At 44.1% G+C, this 18798-nt stretch overlaps 1 protein-coding gene across 11 annotated transcripts in view; it reads left to right on the top strand.

Moving 5' to 3' along the window:
• RAPGEF4 (Rap guanine nucleotide exchange factor 4) overlaps positions 1-18798 on the top strand; it is a gene marked incomplete at both ends in the record, with an annotated part of 342537 nt that overhangs the window by 307888 nt on the left and 15851 nt on the right. For 7 of the 11 annotated variants that reach the window (XM_080719875.1, XM_080719871.1, XM_080719874.1 and 4 more), the window contains 8 exons: positions 574-604; positions 828-906; positions 2148-2294; positions 4079-4176; positions 9977-10102; positions 10749-10927; positions 13905-13995; positions 18149-18199. In XM_080719875.1, the coding sequence (XP_080576001.1) occupies positions 574-604; positions 828-906; positions 2148-2294; positions 4079-4176; positions 9977-10102; positions 10749-10927; positions 13905-13995; positions 18149-18199 (802 nt within the window). The remainder of the gene's footprint in view (positions 1-573; positions 605-827; positions 907-2147; positions 2295-4078; positions 4177-9976; positions 10103-10748; positions 10928-13904; positions 13996-18148; positions 18200-18798) is intronic. The other 4 variants (XM_080719879.1, XM_080719876.1, XM_080719873.1 and 1 more) reach the window with 3 other exon arrangements.

Raw genomic sequence — 18798 nt, 5'->3', positions numbered from 1 at the left:
TTCGAGGACAGTCACTTATATGAAATATTCACCTTCTGCTGCCAAAGCTGTTGACAGTAAATGCTGTGTCCCCTCAGAACAGGAGGTGTTCACACGCTGTGAACTGGGGAATGAACGCACCGTGAGATAGATTTTGAGAACTAGAAAGCCTGGCATTTTCCGTCAGTTCCATACAGGATCTGCCTGTGACAAGAACTGGTGCCTTTGCAGTGTCTCCCAGGCTTTGGTCCCTTACTGTGTAAGTGAGGAGCCCTGGTGGGGTACAAGCTCATAATCCCAGTACTTGGAAGGCTGAGACAGGAGGATTGCAGGTTTAAGGCCAGGGTACAGTAACTTTGCAAGACTTCATTTCAAAATAAAAATAAAAAGGGCTGGGTGTGGAACTCAGAGAGAGAGGTAGAGTGTGCCTGGCTTCAATCCCCAGTACCACGGGGGGGGGGGGGGGGATATTACCTCACAAATGGGTTCTGTAATTGCAGTTTCTAATGTAAGATTACAGTTATGTACAAATAAAGCTATCTCAAGGAATATTAGCAGTGGCATTAAATAATGTGCTTTCTCTACTTCTCGTAGCTCAGAAGATGCAAAAGCTCCACAAAAGAAGGTAAGAGGCTTTGATTGGGATTCTTTCAACGTCTTTTCCCTGGGACTACAGTTCTCCAAAAGAATTCTATTGCGATGCATAAACGTGATATATTTGTTGTAAATACAGAATACATTGGCTTCGTTCCCTGGCTCTGATTGCTTTGCAGATGAGTTTTCCCCGAGTTGCTGGCGTGTGCTGGTCAGTCCCCATAGCAGCACTCACATGCTTATTGTTTTTACAGCACAAGGTGCTTTTGCAACAGTTCAACACGGGTGACGAGAGGGCCCAGAAGCGCCAGCCTGTCCGAGGCTCTGATGAGGGTGAGCATTCTCTTGCAGTTGTTGCTTGTGTAGCTTGTTTTGAGTAGGAATACAGCCTTCCCCCGGGGAAAGACCACCTTGACCCTACAGAACAGCCATTCTTGGAAATGCCCTTTTATGTTTTGAAGTCTTGTACCTGGAGCTGAGGTGCTGGTCCATACTTCCTTGGTCCTGCCTTTCCTGGCTGCCACCTTTTTCCAAAAGAAATTCAGATGATTTCAGGGCCCTGCTGCTTAGTTGCCCCTCTGGGAACAGCCAGGGGAAGGCAGCTGGCCCTTTGTGGATGGTGGGGAGAAAGGAGGACTCCAGGGTCATATGCAGAGCAGGGACCCTGCCCGGGGAATCACTCTGGCCCTGAACACAGCTGCCTTACCAGCCCTCCAGGAGGTCACATATACATTTTTGTTATTTGGTTGCCCAAGATTCCTCCAAAGAATCACAACCATAAATAATCATAATAATGGTAAAATATTTTCATTTCAAGTCACAAATAAATATTCTACTCTAGAAGTGCCTCAAAACCCAGATTTACATAGGTGGAATTGCTTCCAGAACTTGTATGTTCTGAGGTGAGCCTGAGGTGCGGCGGAGTGTCTGCTGAGCTACCTACCACGTGAGCTGCGGGGCCAGGGCCCCTGCGCTACAGACTAGAGAGGCAGCAGCACAGGAATGGCAGTGTATGCTAATGGCCGCAGGCAAGCAGTGAAGCTTGCCGGCAGTGTGGATGTTGGCTCCCCTGCCCTGCTGGGCAGCAGCCCTCTAGAGATTGGCCCACGATACAGCCCTTCCCCCACTGTGAAAGAGAAAGGCTGGGGAGGAGGGGAAACCCAGGACATTGGCCTAAACACACCTCTCATTTTTTCCCATGACCTATTTTCTTGTGGGGTTTTCACAAATATTTGTTATTTTTTTTTAACTGGGGGCAGCAGCCATATGTGTTCCTATTCTAAGACCAGTGCTAAGGTAAGCAGTTTAAGAAGCATAGGCGTAGATATGTGCAAATAAATACAACAGTAAGAGCACTGGAATGATGCAATTTTGGGAGGACATCTTAACATTTTGCATAGCTTTACGGTTTTCTTTGGAACTCCCCAGACCATGCCAAGCATGCGCTAAGACCCTGGGTACAATCCCCAGTTTAGAAAACAAAACAAAGCACACAAAAAAAAGAAAAGAAAAAGAAAGAAAGAAAAGAAAACCCTCCCAAGACCAATTTACCCCACTGTTAATCGTCTGCACAGTTTTATTTAAGGTCTATTGCATGGACCACACCTACACCACCATCCGGGTGCCCGTGGCCGCCTCGGTGAAGGAAGTCATCAGTGCAGTTGCCGACAAACTGGGCTCCGGGGAAGGCCTGATCATGGTCAAGATGAGCTCTGGAGGAGGTACCAGCGTCGATTCGTGTTTGGCACTTTTGCAAAATGGGACATTTCCAAACATAAATCACGCAGGAAGCTAGCATGGCCATTCCAGGCCAACCCAGAAGCATGACTCAGGTCTATGTGTGTGTGTTTCCATGACTAACAGAAACAATACAGGTAGAAGTGTGTATCTAATGTCCCTTACCATGTGGATACCCGCTCTACAACAGAAAGAGAAGAAGGGATGTATGTGAGGTAGCTGGAACTGCAAATTCTGGCACAGATGTCAGCCTGGAGTTCTATCATTGTAAGCCCTAAAAAAAGAAAATCTAAAATAATAATAATAATAGTAATAATAATAATAATGCTCTATACCTGAGAGCCTGAGAAACCCAGGACCTGTGAGGGAACTGGGCTTGATGAGCTGAAGGCATTAGGATTCTCCCACCCTAAGGTTAGAGGTGACCAGACCCTCATTCTCTTCAGCTGCTAGCTCCTTCCTTACCCTGTTGAGAGGACAAGGAGCCCAGGTCATCCAAAAAAAAAAAAGAGGAATATTTCTCCCAAGGAGTTTCATTGTGTCCCTGATTACTCTATGATTTCCTGAAATGTCATTTATTCATCCATCCCATATGTACCGGCCACATAGTATGGCTGTGTCAGGCCAGGAGGAGTTAGGCACAACCTGTTGTGTCGCCAAGTTGCTCCCAGGCCAGGCCAGAGGCAGACAGTAAATCAACAGCGACAATCTATGCTGGCAGGAGTGTTAGGTCTGTGCAGTCACAAGGCAGTAAGAGGCCAGAGAGACGGAGGAGCAAAAGGTGGATTTCCCAAGTCATGATGTTGGATGGCCTTTAGGAACAGGGAGGGGGCATTTCTGCCTTGCAATAAGACAGATGACTCCAATCATGTGGGGTTTGCAAACACATCTTGGATCCCCAAGGTCTCCCTCCCCCCTCTGTCTGGCTGCACAGGATCCAGGATGTCTGCCCTTCCAATTCCCTTGTCTCATCCTTCCCCAGCTCTCCTGGGGTCGCCATCACTCCCTCAGGTCTTTTCCCAATGCCCGTGTCTCACTGAGGCCTCCTTCTTTTCTGTCTTTGTTGCCTAAAATTTTAGCTCTCGACCACACCTACATCCTGATGTATGTTGCTCCCCTTGTTGTTGCTGACCTGTTGATCATCTCCATCCTCCTCTAGGCTGTAAGATCTTTTCATACTGGGACCCCCATATTGTTCCCTTCTTTATCCCTGGTACCTGGAGCTGTATCTGGCTTGTAGTAAATGCTACATAAGTATTTATTTCTTAAGTGAACTAATTTTTTTAATGCAGAAAGAGGCTTAAAGCTAGTCGATGCTATGCCCTACAAATTAGAGAACAAATAAAAATAATAATCCATTTTGCAACTAAAGTCATATGGGGTCTTTGAAACCCTTGAAATCTTCTAAAAGTGACCTTCCATCTCCAGAGTGTTGGGCTTTATTATCATCCAGAAAGATGGCTTGTTAAATAAATAGCCAGCGTGGTTTTTATAGGTAATCACAATTGCAGTGCAGAGCTGGGTGAACCGACCCTCAGGTATTCCCATGCCTGTTGCATGGTCACTTCTCTTGGCATCCCGAGGGTCGTGTGGCTGTGTGGAGGCTGCGGCGTTTTTACGCAGTGGGTCCCTTCAGTCTTGTATTTTATGCAGTCGCTCTGCGTGCTCCTGGTAATTCACAGAGCTGGCAATTTGTTGGTGTGATTAGGGCAGTGCGGCAATCCTCAGATGTATTTAATAGGCAATCTCATGCTTTTTATGTTCACAGAAAAGGTGGTGCTCAAACCTAATGATGTCTCAGTATTTACGACGCTCACTATTAATGGACGCCTGTTTGCCTGCCCGCGAGAGCAATTCGATTCACTGGTAGGTGTGGACGGCCTCCTCGGAGCGGCATCTGCAATCAGGAAAACTTGTCTGGAGCTTAATTTTGCAGGCACATTGAACCCGGTGGCTGCGAAATCTCAAATGCTACTTGGTTTGTTTTGTACTGCAGCTTGTTGGGAAAGCCTCAGGTGTTTGTTGGAGATGCTCAGAGCTTTAGATTTTCTTTCATGGCGCTTAGCCAAGCATCACCACTACAGGGTTTAATTCAGCTCCCAAGTCTTTGCTGCCATTTGCTGCATTGCGATGCCTCCAATTTAAATATTAATACTTAAAATGTGAATACTTACGTCGGGATAATAATCTTTTTTAAAGCAAGATATCGCTACTTATGCAACTATGTGGAAAGAGATATAGAAGTATCTCTTTATGACAAATCCACCCTGTGGTCTAAGGAAAATGCTATCCCGGAAGTGCTTTCTCTACCTTGTTAAGGAAATGCCAGAGGCCAAAATCCTGCCCTGAGTCTCCAAAACGTTTGTTCCCAGCCACACAGAGATTTCCATGAATATAGGTTGTCTTCATTTTTATTTATCCTATAAAAATCAGTTATCATTGTGGAGCTATTGAGATATCTTAAAAAGCGCTGAGCATGTTGGCATGCACCAACATGCCCCAAGTACCATTCCAGTCCTTGGGAGGCGGAGCAAGGAGGATGGAAAGTCTGAGAGCAGCCTTAGCAACTTAGTGAAACCCCTAGCAACTTAGTAAGACCATGTGTATCTCAGTGGTAGAATGCATCTGGGTTCAACCTCCATTACCAAAACAAAACAAAACAAAAAAGAAACAAAGCAAAACAAAACAAGATATCTTAGAAAGTCTATGGGATAAGAGCAGAGAAACTAGTTTTCTCAGTGTTTGGACATACAAGGCTTCCCCTCTAAGAAAGAATAGCATGGTGCAGTTTTTTAAAAGTAAACTAAATGACACTGAATTTGGGAAAGAGTTTAATTACTTACGTGATACATAATTACACTTCAAGTTCAATCAAACCAGGCTTTCTAGGAAACTAAAGATGCTTGGGGCTGGCAGGGTAGCTCAGTGGTATAGTACTTGCTTAGGATGCAAGAGGCCCTGGGTTAGATCCCCTCATCAGAACAACAACAACAAAAAAAGGTTCTCCTCTGTGGATGTTTAGGGCTTCTTTTCCCTGATTAGGATCCTGACTTCTGATTTGGGGAGAAGCATTTTTTTCAATATCCTGAATCCCCCTGGAGGGGAACGTCACTAACAGGGCTTTCAGCCATCTCCTTCCAACTACCTCCCTTTCCTCAGTCACCATCACTAAGATCAGAACTGGCCCATGGCCCTCTTCATCCACACTTGCTGCTTTCTAATAAATATCTCCTAGCATCGAGGGGTAGAAAGGCAAAAAAAAAAAAAAAAAAAAAAAAAAAAGCTATAAAATTCAGCGTCACTGAAGCCCTATGCAAGGTGCCGTGTGACATGTTTACCCTCGGTGTGCAGGGACCTCTCTTGCCCACGGGATCTTGGCTACATTGACAAGCCGTGTGAGGGGTAAACGAGCATGTGGATTGTCTCCAGCTCCCTGTGGGGCAGATACTAACTTTTAAGCCTCTGTTTATTTGCACATGATCCTGCAGCCTCCCAAGGTCTCAGTCCTTGCTTATCTTCCATTTGGAGGCCTGGATTTAAGACCGTTTACTTTGAAACTGCCCCATAAGTCTTCTGCCTTTCACTGCGCCCAGGGTGGCCCATCCTTACCTGCCACATGGCTGAAGCCAGGGCTCCTTTTTTGGCTTGCCGAAGTTTTCCTTTGAGGACAGTACTTCTAGGAAGAGTGAAGTAGAGAGTGACCCTGCAGTACAGAATGCTGGCCAGGCCCTTTGATCTCTCAACACATACTTACCAAGTGTCTGCTTTGCCCTCGGGGCTGTGCTAGCGTCTGTGTCCAATAGGACAAGTGCCCCAGAGCTTCTGTCCTTAGGACAATCACAGTCACATTAGGGAGATAAAACTAACCCAAGCCTGGAAGAGAACAAGTTTTAGTGTTTAATTGTGTTGTCTAAAATTAATAGAGTGCTGGATGTGATGGCACACTCTTGTAATCCCCTCGCTTGGGAGGCAGAGACAGGAGGATCGCACAGGTTCTAAGCCAGGCTTGCTGGTTTAAGAGACCCTGTTTCCAAATAAAAAAAAAAGTATAAAATAAGTCTGGGAGTGTAGCCCGGAGGTAGAAGGGTTTCCAGGAACTCCAGTACCACAAATAAATAAATAATAAACAAATAAACAAATAAATAAATAAAATTAATAGAGTGCCAGCATTTATCTTGGTGGTTAAGGGTTCGGATCTGGAGCTTTACTCTCCTGACACTTTATTGAAATTTAAACGTTAGTACGAGGAAATTATAATAAAACCCCATCGTAGTGTAAATTAGCCCCACTTGCATACATTCACCAGTTCTTAGACTTTTGCTTAGCACCTACTGTAGCATTGCAGCCATTGTGAATGGTTCTGGCTCTGGCACAGTCTCAGACAAATCCATCGGGGTCCGTGTACCCACTGAGCTCAGGTTGTAGGGAGAGACACTGGTGTGTTGTCAGTGAGAGTCCAATCATGTGACAAGTGCCATTGAGAGCAGACACAGAGGCGTGTGAGAAAGGAGAGGAGGATGCCAGGGAACATCACTTTGAATCAGTACATCCTTTTTATGTCTTAATTTCCTCCTCTGGACAACAGGAAGATGACAATGCTATTCTTCCAATCGCTACTTTCCATCCTTAGCAAAGAAATCATCTTTCAGAGAAGGAAACCATGAAGTTCAGTGTCCTTGGGTGGGTAGATTTCAGATGTCTGTGCAGTGTAGACCCTAATAAGCTCCGCTGTGCCTTGTATATAGGAAATCTCCTCAGGAATATCTGTGAACTAATGGCCCAATGGGATGCTTCTTGTTGAACCCAGAGCTAGCATGTCAATCTCCCACATCAGAGAGAGAAGCACACTGCTGCTCAGAGCACCTCATTGGTGGGCTCTTGGGGAAGGGTGCAGCTGACTCTCACCAAGGAGGAAGGTGACTCAGTGAGCCCTGCCCACTTGATTCATACTGAAGAGTCCACAAGGCTATTACTCTGGTACTGAAGGGATGCAGGGATAATTGACCAGCATCCATGACTAAAAGACTTTATATCTTTTGTAATATTATGAACTTCCCAGGAGCTGGGTTAGTTGGGAAAGTGGAGTCAAAGTCCCTAGACTACTTAAGAGGATGCAATAGAACTATAAAGGCTCTAGGAAGAGTGATAGAGCCAGGCACACTAGGTCTCTCCAGTTGAAGGAGAGGGCAAGCCCAGGGCACCAGTGGAGAGCAGCCCAGAGGAACAGAGGCCATGTCCACAGCACTGTTATGCCAGTGTTATCCTCCAGTGACCACCAGGAGCCGAGTCCGACGTAAGAAGCATAAGTGCTGTTTATTCAAGCTCAAGCTTGGTCTCTCCCCGTGTACCAACACAGTGGTCATGGAGAAGAGCGCTTTGCCCCCCAAGAACAAAGCTTTTATCCCCTAAGAAAGGCCACCCAACCCACCTTTGCATTGATTGGATATTTTAAAACCTAAGTCTGTTGTCACTCACCCCCCCCCCATGGCTTAGCTTTCTTGCCTTGGGAAGCTTATCTCAGGAATGCTCAGGATGGGTGGGGGGTCTCTAACTCAGGCAGAGTGACCTTGCCTAGGATACCTGCGAATTCCAGACCAAGATATACGCTGCACCGATTGGCTTTTGCTAGGGGACAGGGACAGGGCAAAGGTTACAGGGGAACAGGAACTTAACTTTGGACAGAAACTTAGGCCTACTCAAAGCTTTAACTGGAGCCTGTCATGGTGTCTCTTTGGTCCTTCAGCACAGCAGCAGAAGGGAAGGGAGAGGTGCTCCTAAGACCTGGGGTTCACAAGCTTCCCTGACATCTCTATCTGTGGCCTGCCCTGGGCCTGCCCTGGGGGACCTGTTCTCATTTGCTTCCATAAACTACTTGTGCTTAAGTTTGAGGTGTGAGACTGAAGGAGCAATCCAGGTCTATGTGGTTATGGTGAGGTTTATGTTCAGCCTGTTGCTCTCTAAAGCCAGGGCTAACCTCGTCTAATGTCTGGCCTGTTCTAAAATCCAAACCCTTAATCTGGTACTCAAGGACTAAAGTTTCTCCCACCTGTCCATTTGGTCCCCTGCTTCTGCCAAGCAAATCCCCTGCCTCACCTTTGCGTCTTTCTTGCCATCCTTCAATCTGTGGTGGGACACTCTAGATGCTCAGGTAAAATCTTGCTCTTCTCACCCACCCAAGTTCATCTGCTATGTCTTTGAAAGCCTAGGGTCTTTCTCCAAGAACTTTTTCAGGCTGCATATTTATTCCAAATACCATTCATTCAAAACGCCCATATACACACACCTGTTCATCTCTGTACCTGGGAGTTATGTGTGTTGATGCTTCTGTCTCTTTACACATACAAATGAAGTGTGCGTGTGTGTGTGTGTATGTGTGTGTGTGCACGCTCACGCCTGTGTGTGTGCACGTGTGTACCATGCTGCACTTGCCTGTTAGGGCTGACCCTCTTAACATGGTGAATTTGGTTGGTCCTCTCTTGAACTGTAGAATTTCAAATGCAGGGATTAGATTCAACCTAAACATGTCATTTCTTTACTGCCAAGAATGCCAGGAGCATTTATAGAATAGTTTTATGGTGATAAAAGTGAAGACGATGAAGTTTGTATAATGTAACTTCTGACATAAATCTTGAATATCCAAATGTGGTTAGCATCATATTGGAAAATATTCTTCACTTTTGTTATTTTACACCCATACATTGCCCATTTCATAAATAGATATTAATGATTTGTATACATATCATTTATCTTACTATGTAAAAACATTTTAGATCATTTTTCATAAAACAAAAATGAGATAAGTAGCCAGACAGAGTGGCTCTCGCTTGTAATCCCAGCATTCAGGAGGCAGAGACCAGAGATCACAGTTCGCGGACAGCCGCAGCTACTTAGTGAGGCCCTGCGCAACTCAGCGAGACCCTGTTTCAAAAAAAAAAAAAAACAGACTAAACAATAGGGTGTAGCTTGGAGGTACAATGCCCCTGGGTTCCATCCCCAGTACGTAGATAGATGAAATCTTTTGACCTTTCCAGGAAGTAGTAGAGTTTGGTCGGCTAATGTCTAGCCCCAAACATCATGACCATGTGAATCCCATCTTCAGCTCAATAGCTGTCAGGCATAGAGGACTCAGCATCACGTGTAACCTCAGCTCATAGCGTTCTTCTCTGCATTGCTACCCCCAACAGTGTGTCAAAGAGGTGGAGGCGCCACAACTTGACCATGGCCACCAGCAGGAGGAAGGGGCACTGTGTGTTAGTGTCCAAAACTGCCATGCCAGCACCTTGTTTTATAGCAACTATAGTGGGAAATAGAAAATAAATATTCTCCAAAAACATCTTCCATCTTTACCAAGGCAAAGGAAGAGTTTCCAGGGACCTCCTGTGCCCAGGCACAAGAAAACCTTCTCAGGTCAACCTCCCCCAAATCTTCGTTGCCATGGTGCACATTATCAGTCAGCAGAATAGCTTGGATTGATGGTGGTGGCTATGAGGTACACTGAAGCCTTTAGCGCTAAAAGCAGAGCATCTTTCTCCTATGAGTGACAGCTTCAAGATATTCCTAATGGCATCTCCAGAGTCCTTTCCCCTCAGAAGACTCCTGCAAGCATTGAGCACTAGGCACTTGTCTCTTTTGAGATTCTGAAATCTTTTTGCATTACTCTTTACAGACTCCCTTACCAGAACAAGAAGGCCCCACTGTTGGAACAGTGGGAACTTTTGAACTGATGAGCTCCAAAGATTTGGCATACCAGATGACCATTTATGACTGGGAACTCTTCAACTGTGTGCACGAGGTAGGGGCCCAGCCAGGTGCTTTAGGAGATAGGGTAGCAACTGAGTGAATCCTGATGGCCCTGTTTAACTCTAAGTGTTAATATGGGCCCCCATATGGATCCACATGATAGGGTCTTGGGGTTGGTTTTTTGTTTTTGTTTTTGTATATGGAGTTCACAAATAAAGCCTATTATAAAGTCTTTGAGTGGTGCTATGTTATGTATGCTATACCTTCCTGAGGAGATTAAGCCAAATAGCATCTACTTTATGTTGGTTGGTTGGTTGGTTGGTTTATTTATTTATTTTGTGGTTCTGGGGATTGAACCTAGAGGCATTCTACCTCCGAGCTATACCCCAAGCCCTATTTGTTTTTTTTTAAGAGTCTTGCTAAATTAATGAAAGTCCCAGTACTTGCTGAGGCTGGTCTCAAACCTGTGATCCTCCTGTCTCAGCCTCCCAAGTACTGGGATCACAGGCATGCGCCACCATGTCGGGGACGTTCATATATTTAACATGCCTCACAGAAGCCCTTTAGATCTGTAGGATGGGTTGTATTGGGTCTGTGATTGAATTCACATTTGCTCAGCAAAAGAAAGAATTTGAGAAGCCAGGCTGGCATTTTGATTTAAGAACAAATAAGTGCAATTCTTTTCTTTTCTTTTCTAGCTGGAGCTCATCTATCACACATTCGGAAGGCATAATTTTAAAAAGACCACAGCAAACTTGGACTTGTTCCTGAGGAGATTTAATGAAATTCAGTTTTGGGTTGTCACTGAGGTTTGCCTTTGTTCCCAGCTCAGCAAGCGTGTTCAGCTCTTAAAAAAATTTATCAAGATAGCAGCCCAGTAAGTGTCGTTAGCTTGGGAAGAGGAAAAAGAATCTCTAAGCTGTACTTTCATTTTGTTTTCTCAGATTACAACTTTAAAAGAAAAGCAAAATATCATGCCTACTTATGTACAAGGATCAGCCATCAGGGCACACAAATGACTGCATTTTTGTAAGAGGCGAATTTCTTCTAGTTTCTATAGGATTATATATCGTGACCTCTTTTTGCTCTGAACTACCCAGCATTTACCTGCTTCAGTTCAGTCTTCGGGCAAAGTTGCTTTGCACAAAGTTGGTTAAGAGGCTCCTATAGTCAGTGGCGCACATGCCACATTCTCACCAGTAGAGGGCAGTGGAGCACGCTCCTACAGCAGTACCTCCAACTATGCCAGAATAAAGTCAGTAAAATGCATAAAGGCGAGCTAACCTGGTACGAGAAAATCATCTCCTTAAACATCAGAAAATGCCAACATCTTATAAATATTCGATTTAACAGCACTTCATGGGAAACAATTTATGTACTGCAGGGGTCGGTTAGATTTCTCCCTGACATGAATTTAATCTTCCCCTGCTATTTAGATATGCCTGACAACCTCCTGTTTACTTCCATGTTTTTGGTATCACCACAGTGCTAAAAATAAAAAGCTAAATGTGGCCTGTAGCTGTGAGACTCCTTTCTCAATGCGGGGAGCTCCAGCACAGGGAGGTTGGGTGAGCAAGTGACCAGAGCCAGGCAGTTTTCTTGAGCCAAACAGTTCAGATCCCTACGGTGTCTGATTTCCAGGGCTAAACAAAGAAGTCAAGGCTGCGTGATGTTTAATAGACACCAGCTTGCCAAATGCCTTCAGTTATTTTGCCAAAAATTGACGGTTTGACAGACTACCAAATCTCTTGGATTCAAATTCTGCTCTCTTCATTTAGAAAAGCTGGCTGTTTGAAGAAAGATTTGGTAAAATATTGCATGTGAATTTCTGGCTCTGAGTACAGCCACTTTCCCTAGGAGCGTGAATGGCCTCCTTGCAAAGAAGCAATGTCTTCACGAGTCTGGAATGAGTGGATTATGGAAACTATGACAGTGCGATCTTTCCCATCATACGGAGCACATTAGCTTTTCACCTTAGCCTGGCAGTGCCAAATGCAGAAAGCGGGTGGAAAGAGAGATCTACACACAGATGTGAGCAGTCAGAAAGCCTTTTGGGGTCTAATCCTGTTATATTACAGAGGCAACACAAAAGAGCCTCTCAAAAAAACAGGAATAAGCCAGGTGCAGTGGCACATGCCTATAATCCCAGAACTTGCTGAGGCAGAAGGATCACAGGTTCAAGGTCAGCCTGCAGCAATTTAGCAAGATCTTGTTTGAAATAAAAAAATATGAATGGATGGGAGTGTAGCTCAGTGGGAATGGCCCTGGGTTCAATCTCCTGTACCACAAAATAAGAAAAGGAATTTTTTAAACTGTTTTTGTCTTTCTTACTATACTCCCTTCTGATGATGTGAGTAGATAGATTTGACCTTCAATGTGTGTTGTCTTATTTTATTTAACCTCTGATAACCCCTGTGCTGAGCTCACTGTCCTGAAATGGAGACATTCACACAGCCCCACTGGGGAAGAGCATAACCTTTCATCACTCTGGGATCTACAGGAATGAGATAGAGACCTAGTACAATAGCATCTGTTTTACATGATGTTTTAGAGAACTGCAACATACTCTGTTTAAGCACAAAGTCGCCTATTGTGAAAGAGAGGAGAGGAGGTAGATGTTATTATCTTTTTCCCCCAAAGGAAACTGAGGCACATAGAAAAAGCTTGTGGCTTACCTTGGGTGACAAAGTCAGTAACAGAGCAGTGGCCAGATCACATACCCAAGACAAATGCACATAAGTGATCACACTCACTGACCGCAGCCAGTGTCTCCTAAATAACATCCACCCCTGACTTGCAAGCCACGACCCGAGCACTGTGAAGGCCTCACTTGCTTTCCTAGGTCTTCATTTCCATACAGCCAAGAATCACTCATGGCTACCTTTTCTAAGGAGAACATGGATAGCAATGCAATCATTTGATTTGCCTTTTACAGAATGTTAATCCAAATAGGATTTAATTATGATGCAGCCCACTTAGAGTGTCACATTGGTTTGGGGTTAAAGGTTTGAGCTTATTGCAAAATAAATTTTTTCCCTTTTTAGGAACTTGGTATAAATAAATTAGGATTGCTTTTTCTTCTTCTGTGTTTTTTTTTTTTTCTTTTTAACTTAAACCAAGTACCTGGCCTAGACATCACATTTCTAATGGGAATTTCTAAACTTGTTCCACGTGTTGACTTTCCATCTATATTTTAATAAAAGCTAATAGTGGCAATAAGAACAGGTTCGAAATAATCAGCTTCATCATTGCCAAGAAGAGAAAAAAAAACAGAAAATAAGATTGTTTTGTCATCAATTGTGTAGATTATTTCTCAATTTCAAACTTCTTGAGATTGAAGCACCTGGCCCATTGGAATCCTGCCTTGTAAGGTGATAAATTTCAATAAATCAGAGGCATTTGTATAGCAGGGAAAAGCCAGGTGGCTGCAACATTGTGACTCCCTTATTCCCTCTGAAGCTGCCGGGGGAGGGTCTGGAGGGCTCTAAGGACATCTTATTTTCTCTTTTCCTGTCCCATAAGATGTTTCCCTCCAGGTATACCATAGCTTTTAGCAAATTTCAGTTCATGATAACAACCCCTCAGGGAGGGGTCTTTAAATTACTTCTCAAAACCCAAACCTTGATGGCCCAAACCATCAAGTTTCTAAAATGACAGTGAGAACTCAAACAGCAGAATGTGGTTACCCAAGTGGACAGTGCACTAACCCTACCATTGCATTACATTAAATCTACCACTGCTTGTCACAGAAAGGAATCCTGACAACTGTTAATGACTAACAGAAAATAGAATGATAATCTTTTTAATCACTTAGAAGTAGCATTTTAGTCAAACGCATGCCTCTTGTGTTCCAGCTGTAAGGAATACAAAAATCTGAACTCCTTTTTCGCCATCGTCATGGGACTAAGCAACGTCGCCGTGAGCCGCCTGGCACTAACGTGGGAGGTAAGCAGCAGCTGAGATCCCGCTGTGACTTTTGCCTTAAGAATAAAAACAGAGGCTCACCAGTGAGCTTTTTTCTAGAAATATCACTCGGGCTGGTATAACAATGGAAAAGGTAGGGTACTTGGAGGGAGGTGACCTGTCTCCTTTTCCAGTTGCCTCAGAAAGAGAACTTAAAAAGAGAATGTCCTTTTCTGTATGGGAGGGGGAATGGAAGAATCTCAGCTGCTTGATCTACCAGATGTAAATACTAATAAGTCCAGTTTGTAGGCAGAACACAAAGGAACAGCATCACTTAGTGGCTGCAAAAGTTTTGCCATAGCTGTGATTGTTCTCTGAAGATTTGCTGATGGCTGCCTTTGCACCAAGCTTTACCTCTGGTTGAAAGAGTGGAGCATGTTCAATATTTGGTAAGCTGAGATAGGAGGATGGCAGGTTAGTGGCTGGCCTACTTCATGAGATCCCCAGCAACTTAGAAAGACCCTATGTTAATACAAAATATACAAAGACTGGAGGTATAGTTCAGAGGTAGAATGCCTCTGTGTTCAATCCCCAATAAAAAAAAAAAAAAAAAGGACGGAAGTTCCATTTATATCCAAGTAGTCATTTTCCTCCTGGGAGAAGCAGCCCAGAGGCCAACTGTTTGCAGTGGCTGAGGACTAAGTGTCTCTTAACCACCTGGCAGACTTCTTTCTCTGTAGAGGAACAACAGTTGGCTGGGATTTTGTTTGTGGCAGAAGTTATGCAGGTGTGTCATGAATTTCTGTAGCAAATAGGATGAGTGGCGTGCTGCTTGTTGGCTATTCAATCTAGAAAATGCTTTCACTTATCATTAGCTCAGCACTCAAAATGTGCTTGACCTCTTACACACGGAATACAGTTGAAGCAGTACTAATCTCTAATAGACCATACACATAAAAATAGACTCTTACTAAAAATAAGAAAGTATGTGGGACACAAAAAAGAGAGGAAAGCATATATAATAGACTCAGTTTGTAATGGTGTTTAAAGGCAGCTGTTTGCACTCTAAATTATTTCTCTCGAAATTATTTTCTTCTTCATTTCTCTCTTGAAATTATTTTCTTTCTCTCTCCCTCCTAAATGTTTCCATTGTTTATAGGGCAGGTCCTCACAAGTCTGTCTGTCTTGAGTTTCTCTTAAAATTCCAAGCAGATGCAGCACACAGCAGCTCATCCCCTGAATATAGGAATGAGGGAATTGGTGAAGCCTGCGTGCCACGCAGCTGTATCATCTTCCAGCCAGCAAAAGGACAGAGCTAGTGCTGCCAGTAAAACTAAGCAACAAAGCTATTGTGCAACCCCCCTATCTTATAGCCCAAGGTTCTCCGGATTCCTAGGGTACCCATCAAGTAGTCTGCTTTCCCCAACCTGCTTCCCCTCACATCTCCCCACAAAGTCTTCTTGCATTTAGTGGGAAAAATCAAAAGAGGCATAAAACCTCATGGGGGCCCAGGGAATCCAGGTCTAGGTACCATAAAACAGCAGCCAGAGCTCAAGACCAGAGCAGGTAAGGAACACTATCTAAGTCCCTTCTGCTCTAAAAAGAAAAATCAGAGGTTTCTGGGGAGGGTGGAGCCATCAAAAGAACACAGCTAATCGAGCAGCCCATGGTCAGCAAAAGAAGAGAGCTGATGGGCTAATCCTTGTTGGATCATGGACTAGTCGGACCATGGATCTATTAGCTTCTATTTTCATCGCTCTATGTCACTGGCAAGAGAATAGAAGGTTTTCATCATTTATAAAACTTTATTTTTAAGGGGAAATATAATTGTATAATTCTGTAAGAAGAGCTGCCATTCATAAGCATCTTTGGATTTATTGCCCTGTATTTTCCAAGAACCTCCCATGGCTTCTCACACAATTCCTATGAGTTCTGTGCTGGCCATGTGAGGAGTGTGAAGATGGTCCACAACCTCCTGGAACTATGGAACATGTAAGAAGTGGTCAAAGAACAAGAAAAGCTGAACCACATGGCAAAGGAAAGGGTTTGCAGCAGAGGGGAGAGACTAACCTGAGATGAAGTGAGTGAGAGGGAGCTTCTGGAGCAGTGTGTCTGGGCCTCAGATCTGCTGGCATTTTAAGCAGGAGATGCCCTTACTACGGAGCTTTGTCCTGTGCACTGAAGGATGCTCAGCAGCTTCCCTGGCTTCTACTCACTGTACTTCAGCATCATTTACAACACCCCAACCCAGTTGTGACAATAAGAATCATTGGCAACTATTACCAAATATCCCCAAGGTTGGCAAAATAGTCCCCATTGAGACATTGCTCTTGAAGCATGGAATGTAGATAGATAAAACCACAAAATGTTTTATTGCCGTAGACCCTGCTACCTTGGACCTAAAAGCCAGCTAGATAAAGAAAGAAAACTGGAATGCCAGAGGTCTAATCAGTCATGGACTGTGTTCACAGACATGTGGGTCTAATCAAAAAAGGTCTAATTCAGCCAGGCGTGGTGGCGCACGCTTGTAATCCCCGCGCTTGGGAGGCGGAGACAGGAGGATCGCGCAGGTTCAAAGCCAGCCACACGCGCTGGCTTAGGAGACCCTGTTTCCAAATAAAAATGTAAAAATAGGTCTGGGAGTGTAGCCCAGAGGTAGAAGGGCTTCCAGGAACCCCAGTACCACCAAAAAAAAAAAAAAAAAAAGGTCTAATTCAAAATGGGCTATGTCTATGGAAAGTTAACACTTCGCAGGGTGGTTTGGGTACTCCCTGTGAGATCCTGCATCTCTCCATGCTCACTGTGGCCTTTAGCCCTCTGAATGGCTCCTCTAAGGATACCAGGTTCCCCTGAAACCTAACCTGAAAATAGATGCTAGCAAAATGAGTTTGGATGATAATATAGGGAACTGGTTTCTAGAAACAAAATAACATTGTACAGATGTTTAAATGAGAATATAGGTGATTCAGATAGAAAAGAAGAGGTAAGAGGAGCTTTCTAAGGCTAGCAGAGGCTCAATTGGCAAGTGAGTCATTGAAAGTAGACTTGACTGAGTAGAACAGAGGTGAGCTGGGATTCTCTCGGGTCCAGGACTTGTCAGTGCTTTCCCAGTCTCATGGTGGGAAACATGTCATGTTGCTCCATTTTGATTTGGCTCTATTCCCAGTACTTGGGAGTCTAAGACAGGAGGGTCACAAGTTTGAGGCCAGTCTCAGCAACTTTGCAAGGCCCTCGGCAACTTAGTGAGATCCTATTTCAAAAATAAGAGTGGATATGTAGCTCAGAGGTAGAACACCCCTGGGTTCAATCCCCAGGACCTTCCCCCGACCCCTGCTTAAAAAAACCTCAGTACCTAAGCAAAGTAGGAGTCAGTGTAGAGAAAGATGATCCAGGATTGAGCTGCTGATGTAGATCTGCAGGTGCAGTGAGTGCTATTGAGTCGTGTGCCAGCCTGTGAACAGGAGAGTTCAGTACACCCATAGAGCTTCCAAGTTTTGTATTAGAGCAAAGCAGAGGAGTCATAGGGAAGAGATGCTCATGTGGAAAAGTACAGAGCCGATGAGAGAAGTGGTAGAAAAGGAGGCAGATCATGTGATCACAGAGCCACTGACGATAACCAGCTACATGACTTTGGGCCAATCATGTAAACCACAAGACGTAATTTCCATTTGGAAAACACAGAGTTAAGCTCTTCACACAAATACTTATTGAGCACCTACTCTGTACCCTACACTCTCCTAGGCTCCAAGAGAATAGCAATAAACAAAACTGATAAAAAGCCTTGTTTTCATATAGCTTACTTTACAAGGGAAGAAGAGGGTTGAATAATTTCAAAAATTCTTTTAATCCTAATATTCTCTGATCTAAATTTCTTATTGTATTGGGTCCAGACCATTTAGATTCTGGGAAATGTAGTACTCTCTACAAATCATCCTATCCAGAAAGTACTATAATAGCAGTCAGACCAAAGCATGTGTAGTTACTTTTGGTTCAGCTAGATTAAGACTTTTAAAAGGCAAGTTCTGTATATTCCAGAAGATTATTCTGAAATGGCAGGCAGAGTACAGTCCAGCCTGACTCAGAGATGTTTGATTAAGAGCCAAAAGAAATACATTTCCCCTAAAAGGGTAGCACATGATACGTATCTAGATATTGAGTCTGACATATGCGTGTGGCATTTTCCTTTCATTAACAGAAACTGCCAAGCAAGTTCAAGAAGTTCTATGCAGAGTTTGAAAGTTTAATGGTAAGTGACAGTGGCTCCTTTATTCTGTTCACTGTCTGCCTTAATCCAATTTCTGATTAGCTGAATTGAAGTTCTCATTTCGGAAATTTTATCTGTCCTTGTATGACTTTAAGAAGTTTATGATCCCTTTTAGTACTGCTAAAACAAGCATGTCTGACTAATGAATGGCACCCTCAGGAACTAACTTAAAGAGGACTTATGTCCCACATAAGGTCAATTTGTGTAACTAAGAAAAGCAGTCTAATGGGGTCCTTTCCATCCAGCTCAGGCTGGCTATGGGTTGGAAGCTGCATTTTTCTTGGCTTGCCAAAATTATCTTTCCTCATTGGCTGGGAGGTGTTAACAGACAGAAAAGAGTGAGCGGGACTTGCTAGGAGCCACGGGAAGGACAAGGGGCGAGGCAGGGAAGAGGCTGGAGGGGGCAGGGGGCAGGAGCCAACCTCCCAGGAAGGAGGCTGAACTCAGGGCAAGGGGCATCTTGGGTCGAAGTTTGTTTAACCCAGTTCCTCTTTGCTTTCTAAGGGGTCTCTTCCTTTGGTACCTGTAAGCAATTCTCTCCTTCAAATCAGAATGGAAACAAAAAGCAAAATACTGTCTTG

The sequence above is a fragment of the Muscardinus avellanarius genome, assembly GCF_963383645.1.
Source record: "Muscardinus avellanarius genome assembly, chromosome: 2".
Taxonomy (NCBI): Eukaryota; Metazoa; Chordata; class Mammalia; order Rodentia; family Gliridae; genus Muscardinus; species Muscardinus avellanarius.
The sequence above is the reverse complement of the archived record's forward strand: the minus strand, read 5'-3'. Positions and strand labels throughout refer to the sequence as shown.